Source organism: Myotis davidii, unplaced genomic scaffold, assembly GCF_000327345.1.
Source record: "Myotis davidii unplaced genomic scaffold, ASM32734v1 scaffold196, whole genome shotgun sequence".
Lineage (NCBI taxonomy): Eukaryota > Metazoa > Chordata > Mammalia > Chiroptera > Vespertilionidae > Myotis > Myotis davidii.
Window position 1 is genome coordinate 4,289,585 of NW_006288258.1, and position 8,047 is coordinate 4,297,631.

The 8,047-nt window shown below is 38.9% G+C and overlaps 1 protein-coding gene across 2 annotated transcripts in view; it reads left to right on the forward strand.

The window, feature by feature from the left end:
- LAMA4 (laminin subunit alpha 4) overlaps positions 1-7,503 on the forward strand; it is a 136,354-nt gene extending 128,851 nt beyond the window's left edge. For both annotated transcript variants that reach the window (XM_015561621.1, XM_015561622.1), the window contains exons 35-38: positions 714-844; positions 1,914-2,007; positions 2,479-2,598; positions 7,074-7,503. In XM_015561621.1, the coding sequence (XP_015417107.1) occupies positions 714-844; positions 1,914-2,007; positions 2,479-2,598; positions 7,074-7,219 (491 nt within the window). In that variant the 3' untranslated portion in view covers positions 7,220-7,503. The remainder of the gene's footprint in view (positions 1-713; positions 845-1,913; positions 2,008-2,478; positions 2,599-7,073) is intronic.
- Positions 7,504-8,047: the final 544 nt, after the last annotated feature.

Sequence of the window (8,047 nt, forward strand, 5' to 3'; positions counted from 1 at the left end):
CTTTATTGTCCCAGTTTTGTCCATTGCGAGGTGCCCAGGGTTTCCCCCCTGCTGACCTCCTTGCTCTGCTCAGACCTGTGTAACTGTCTACCATGGACGTAATGACCATGGGCAATGATATAACCCAGTGGTTCTCAACCTTCTGGCCCTTTAAATACAGTTCCTCATGTTGTGACCCAACCATAAAGTTATTTTCGCTGCTACTTCATAACTGTAATGTTGTTACTGTTATGAATCGTAATATAAATATCTGATATGCAGGATGGTCTTAGGCAACCCCTGTGAAAGGGTTGTTTGTAATTTTCATTGTTCGCGACCCACAGGTTGAGAACCGTTGCCTTAAGAAGACAATCCAGCCACACGGGCCTCCACAGTGCTCTCCAAACACTCCAGCCTCTGGACCTAGTGTACCTTTCCTCCTTTCTCACTTTGGACATATTAAATGGTCCTCCTCCCCTGAGCTCCCACAGCCATAGAGTATTTTCAACATGCTGTCCCCAACCCATACTCCACAAGAGTGATGTACTACTATCTCAGTTCCCCACAGAGCTTTCCACAGTGTGTTTGACATTTAAAAAAATCCACTTTCTACTTTTCTACTAAAAAAGGCATCATACTTTCAAATATACATACAAAAATATATTTTTACAAAGCGACACCATAGTTACAAAATTTAGGTTGCTGTTCTTGAGACCTAATATTTCTCTCCACAGATGAGTCTTTCAACATTGGATTGAAGTTTGAGATTGCCTTTGAAGTCCGTCCCAGAAGCAGTTCCGGAACCCTTGTTCACGGCCACAGTGTCAACGGGGAGTACCTAAATGTTCACATGAAAAATGGTCAGGTAGTGTGTTGAAAATTGTATTAACGGGCTATCTCCTGTGACCTTGGCTTCTAGATCTAAAGAAGATATATTTTACAGAAGGATTTCATCAATCTTTCCTAACTGGGAGGGGGAAAAAACAGGGAAGCTATAACATGAAATTTAGATGCAGGCATTATTAAGATTCAAATTTAGGTATTTGCTGGGAATTAATTTGATTAGAACAAGGAGCCATGAAAATGTGACATAGGTTTTTAAGAAAACATCAACAATAACCACATATTTAAAGGGTTTTAACAAAATAATTGGACCTTTCTTTTTACAACAAACAGAAGCAGCAAATATACCCACCTATCAAAACCTACAAACATTAAAACAACTATCTAGAATCTATGTATACTAGATGTATATACATACATATATTCAAAGCTAGAAATTTTAAAAATTGTTATAAATACAACTTTTATTCTAAAATATTACTGAAGAACTTCCATAAGATCATTCAAATATGAGAAAAAGCAACATATCTTATTGTTGTCCCTAACTTGATATAACTGATTTTGAGTTCTGATACCTTCTATTAAACCATGTAATAATAATAGAATGAATCCTTCTATGGTGCTTCCTATGTGCGAAGCACTATTCTAAATGCTCCATATGGACTAACTCATTTAATCCCCCAGTAGTTCTGTGAGGTCAGTATTATCTTCCTTGTTTTACAAATGAGAAAACTGGACGAGTAAGTGGGAGCACGGGGATATGAACCCAGGCTCCTCCCCTGAGCTCCCATAGGCCATGCTCTTCGCCAATGCCACAGGTGCTTCGTCTAGCACCTTTAAAAAGTAAAGGACTTCATTCTGTTATCTTATTCTTTCTCTTCCTCATCTCGCCTCTCCTTATTTTGTTCTCTCTTCTCAGAGCATTCAGTTCAAACTACTTCATAGCCTATTGCAGAGTGACCCCTTGTGTTCAAATTGCAAAGCATGTATAGATGTGTGTTAACCAATGCTTCCCTGTGAGTTAAGAAATTTCATTTTATCACGATGAAGAGGAATTAATTAAGATATATAATGTACCTGGTCTTTTGCAGGTCATAGTGAAAGTCAACAATGGCATTAGAGACTTTTCCACCTCAGTAACTCCCAAGCAGAGTCTCTGTGATGGCAGATGGCACAGAATTACAGGTGAGGAGAGCTGTGTCCTGGGTTTCCTTATAAAGTGACTCCACACACCCACCTGCGGGATGCTGCTGGCAGAACTTAGACTATAACCCATATGATGGGATAGACGATCAATGAGAGTCTAGAAGTAGCTGAGAAGAGAGTCAAATGTTATTGTACTAAAATGTATATTGAATCCACATATTATTTGAAAATATGAATGCTGCCAAAATAGTCTTATGGAGTTATTTAAACAATGCATAACTTATGGGGGGGGAATGTGACAGTATCTTACGTATTCTTAATTTATCTATATGAAAAGAATAGCAAAGGAAAATGTCACAATGATTGCTTGGTTAGACACTGATGTTTTCAATGATATAAAAGTAAGTGTGGGATTTATTCTGAATAAAACCTGTTGCCTTGATAAATAAGTTTATGTGAAAATGAATCACTTCAGTGCCATCTTTGACCAGACTTTGCCTTGTATTTCAGTTATTAGAGATTCAAATGTGGTTCAGTTGGATGTAGACTCTGAAGTGAACCATGTGGTTGGACCCCTGAATCCAACACCAGTTGATCATAGAGAGCCTGTGTTTGTTGGAGGTGTTCCAGGTAAGAATTGTTAAAAAGGGCAAGTTCCAAATCCGAAAAACAGTAAGTTCTCATCATTACTGTTATAGTGTTGAGAATTGAGCCAAGTGTTTTCACAATTCATCTAATAACTCTAAGGATTTTATATACAATGTCCTTTCATGGGAAAAAGTATACTGACACCTGTGACTCCTCATACAAGGATTATAACGAAGTAACGCCGGAAAAACTATACTCCAAGACTCTAACAATAGATATTACTCTCCCTCTGCCATATTTGTTTATCCTTTTCTTTTCCCTTTACAAAGCCTCCTCACAGACACACAGTGAAACACTGTCCCTAGCACAAAGAAAACTCATTTTCTAATACTGCTCTAGGACCTGAGAACCTTGGACTAAAAGTTCGCTGACAATTGCTTCCATTACTTAGTAGGAAAGAAGAGAATACAGTGTTCCCCCTGTCCAGGATTAGGCTCAATTTTCACAAAAAGTTGCAGACCTGGAGTTCTGTTGTTCCTATGTAGTGGCATGTCCTAAAGGAGGTTCCCAGTTGCAATTCTGTAAACATCATCAGTAACATCGCTGCTGTCATCTTCCAAGAATGGTGTGTAATCCAGGATGGTGAGAGGAGGACACATATGAACAGCCCACATTTGTTTTAAACCTCTGAAGCAGGCACCATGGCCTGTTTTTTTCCAGCTGTTTTAGTGTTCTTTTTTTTTTTAATTTTATCTGTTTTAATATTCTGTTTAAAGTATTACAGATGTTCCTTTTTTTCCCCCATTGACCCCTCCACCTCGAACCTGCCCCCGCTACCTTCGCCACACTATTGTCTGTGTCCATGGGTTACACATATATGCATATAAATTCTTTGGTTAATTTCTCCCCACTCCTCAAGTCCCTCACCTTTCCTTCTGAGATTAATCAGTCTGTTCCATGCTTCTATGTCTCTGGATCCAGTTTGTTCATCGGTTTATTTTGTTCATTAGATTCCACATATGAGTGAGAGCATGTGACACTTGTCTTTCTCTGACTGGTAACCCATGAGACAGCATGGAGGGACCATGACCTTTCATTAAATGTTTTTGTTTGCACACATTTCAATAACTTGGAAAAACCAAATACTATACAACTGGAGAGAAGGATATAAGAAAAAAAGATAACAAAACTTTTATATCTGGAATTTGGTTGGGACGTTAAGGAAAAGCAACATGAGTTTCCCCAGCCTCCTAACTAAATTATTTTAGACTGGCCCATACAAAGGCAGATAATGTTTTAAGTAAGAGAGTGAGAAAGCACAGATAAAATTGTGCATCTGACTTTGGGAATTCCCAACATTATTACTAAACTCTCCTCTGCTTTGTAAAATGTAAAATTTTCAAACACCAACATTGACAATGGCAGTAACTTGCTGATGAAATACTTGGGACACCCATAAAGCAACCCTTCCTCTCCTTCATTGTCCCTAGCCCTTCCTACTGCCATTCCTGAGTCCTCTCCTCCTGCTCTTGCTTTCCATTCTGAAAGGAAATCTTGGCAAAGGCCATCACAGCATTTCATGCACTTACCAAGTGGATGTGTCACATCATTTCTTATATTTATTCACATTGCTTTATTTCTAGATATTACAATATCATTTAAAATATTTTAAATTCCCCAAGGGCCTACAGGATCAAGTTGAGCATAGCAAACAAGGCCCTTGATCATCTGGCCCCTCCCTAAACCTGCCTCTGGGGTCTTCCCACGCCTTCCGGGACTTGCAGTTCCCTGAATGTGCAATGATGCTCTGTTTGCTCCAGGCCTTTGCCCAGGTGCACAGGGACTCAGTTTCTGGAAAATGTTCTTCTTTTCCTTCCCTAGTACCTTTTCAAGAAATAACTTCTTCCATTCCTCCCCCAATGTAACTCCTTTCTGACCTTTAGGGCTCAGCTCAGATTCTACTTGTATAGACATGCCCCCTTTCTCCCTAGAACATGCTATGCATACCCTGTTACAGCATTTACCACAGAATGTTGTTGAAATAAATAGTATATTCCTTGCTGCCAGGGAACATGACTTCATTCAACACACAACAAACATTTATTAAGAGTCTCTAAAACCCCATGCTAGGTTCTGGAAGACGGACAAAACAAGGAGGCCCTCCCTCATATAAGTTATATTTGTTCTTTACTTTGCACCGAAAGTACCTACTATATCACACAAACAAATATTTGTCTCTTTGATTTTTGTTAGTTTTAGATTCTGATCTCAGCATCACATACCACCATCATATCTCACTACAACAGTTGGTAAGCTCCGCAGACTGGGTGGGCAAGATGCACCTGAAGACAAATTCAGCCTGCCTGAGACATAATGAATAGTGAATTATATTTAATTTTTATTGATTTTTGAGAGAGAAACACAGAGAGAGAGCCATCAATTTGTTGTTCCACTTGTTTATGCATCCATTGGTTGATTCTTATATGTGCCCTGACCAGGGATCAAACCTGCAACCTTGGCATATCAGGACGATGCTCTAACCAACTGAGCTACTTGGCCATGGAGAAGAGCAAATTTCAGATAATGAGCCAGCACACAGGAACTAGCATGCGAGGGGGCGCCTAACCACCAGCCCAAAGCTTTTAATTCCTTCTAGGGATCATGCCAGCAAACCTAGCACAAAAGCAATTTTGTTTGTAAGAACAAACAAAAATTCTAGTTTAAGCTGATGTCATTCATTACATCATTTTAAGCTGTTCAAGATTAATTCCAAGATCACATCAGAAACTGGGGCATGAAACAGAATAACTAGAGGAAATTAGGCATAAACTAAAACCCCCATATTTAATTAACTTTCTTAGAATCCCAACCAGTTCTTCTATACCATGTGGAACCCTGGTGCCATTATTTCTATTAATAAAAAGTTAATTCATTAAAATTCAATGAAGTACAGACCAAAATAAGTCAACTTTACTGTATGATAATTTAAAAGTCAACGTTAGAAGTAAAAAAATTTTTGTTATTATAGTCCACAAGTGTACACACACACACACACACACACACAATTTTTGTTATTATAGTCCACAAGTGTGTACACACACACACACACACACATACAGATCTGACCTTACATTCCTTAAGTAAAAATCCTGAATTATCCTGTATATAGCCAGGCTTTCAGCCTGAGGAATGTGCACTCTTAAAATCATGTGTTGATTTTATTAGTCAATTACCTTAGGGTTCTGGAGCACTTTATTATTGTCATTACCTATAGTAAGTTGTGTCGTGAATTATGCATACCATAAATTTCTGTATGAATTATTTCCTCTAGATGACGTCCCCCATGAGCTAAAAAGTGGTAAGCTTGGACAGAATCAAAATCTGTGTTCTAAAACTAGTCTCCAAAATGGGCAGAAGACTTACAGTCTTTCATGTTTGCTCATTTTTATTCTGATGATGTACACTGAGCAGGCATAAAGAATATATATATAGACATACTAATCTAGGGAAAGGGGGAATTGATCTTTCAGGCCCCTTCCAAATCTAAAACTTTATAATTATCATGCTAGATATGAAATGCTATTTCCATTATTTATTTTTAGTACAAAGCTTCTGTGTATCCTTAATCTACATTGCATAGAAAACTTATTCTAGCAGCTTGATATTTAATTTGCTGTGTTGTTTTATGTTCCTTCCTGACTTATTTCTAAGTATTTTTCATCTTTTCTCTGCTCCTGCTCACATAGCTTTTTGTACATAATAATAAACTTTGGCTTAATGGATTTTAATTTTATAATATTTCTAAGCTCTTTAAATTGCTTTAAATTATATTGCTTCTATCATCCCAACACATTTAATTGCGTCTGTGCAATTAATAAGCATAAGGCTTCTTCTAGATCTCTAATTAAGATAAGAAAGTTCTCCTGGCATACCGCAGGGCACCTTTGCCCACACAAAGACTAGGCTGGTTATCACTATCCTATTTATAGTTCTTAAACCCTGAGCTCAGAAAAATTAAAACTTGGTTTATTCGAATTCATTATTTTCTCATTATGTTTTATGAGCTTGGCAAAAGTGTGGAGGCTTAAGGGTGAACAATAATGATACCAATTAAATAGAAACATTAACCAAGTCCAAAAATAGTATGGAAACTAAAATTTCTTCCCCCTTCTCAGCAAAACACACAAAATAAGTGGGGCTCGGGTAAAATTAACTCCAAAAAGTACAGGTAGATCCTGAAAATTCACTGCTGAGGCTTTGCATGTAACTGGCAAATTTCTGGTTTGGAAGACGGCTGAAACATACTTAGAAATTTATTGTGAAAAACATGGCAAAACTTTATAATTACCACATGTTCGTATTACTTCAAAAGCAGATCATGTCCCTAAGAAGATTAGTAAGTAACTGTATCTCATTTTTGGTATGTAAATCATCCTGATGTGAGCAATTTTTACCATGAAATACTGTCTGGGCTTGGAATGCCTCAATTGCCATCTCTCATTGCTCTCTTTCTTCAGAGTCTCTACTGACACCACACTTGGCCCCCGGCAGACCCTTCACAGGCTGCATCCGTCACTTTGTGATTGATGGGCGCCCAGTGAGCTTCAGTAAGGCAGCCCTGGTCAGCGGCGCCGTGAGCATCAACTCCTGTCCAGCAGCCTGACACAGCAGAGCAAAGATGCCCAAGTACAAAGTTCTTCAGAGCACTGAGAGGGATTCCAAGCCAGCCAGAGGACCAGCAGCCCTTCCTCCTGTAGGAGCTTTCAGCCATGACTTAAAGGGATCATCAGGGACTGGATGTTTATGATTTCTCATTTGGATTCTTACTTTGGATCTAAACTGTCTGCAATCAAAGAAGTGTTAAACTTACTTGTATTGTATTACTTCCTGCTGGTGAAATTATTGTTCCTGTTTCTAATAAAATAGAAGGGACACATTTTTAAAGTGTGGCTAGATTCTCAGATTCATCTTTCTTTTGAGGAAGATAATGTTCAATCTATTCTATACCAAAATATCTTTGGTATGCTTTTCGTTATCCTAGAAAGATTTACTGATTTACATAACATCTAAAAACAGATGACAGATTTGCTTTTAGCACTTCTGATTTGTCTATCAATATAACAAGTACTAGAGGCCCAATGCACAAAAATTTGTGCACTAGGGGGGTCCCTCAGCCTGGCCTATGCCCTCTTGCAGTGTGGGACCCCTCAGAGGATGTCCACCCCAGTGGGGACCCTACCCCATGGAGGTTTGGCCAGCCTGGGTGAGGGGCTGATGCTGTTTTCAGGCTGGCCATGCCGCCTTTAGGGTGAGGGGTCCCCACTGGGGTGCCTGGCCAGTCTGGATGAGGGGCTGAGGGCCATTTTCAGGCTGGCCAAGCACCCTGGCAATGTAAGCTCCCAGCCTCTCCCTTTTTCCTTTTTTCCTTTTATTTTTATTCTGGGATTTATTTACCTTCTATAATTGAAACTTTGTTGCCTTTAGTGGAGGC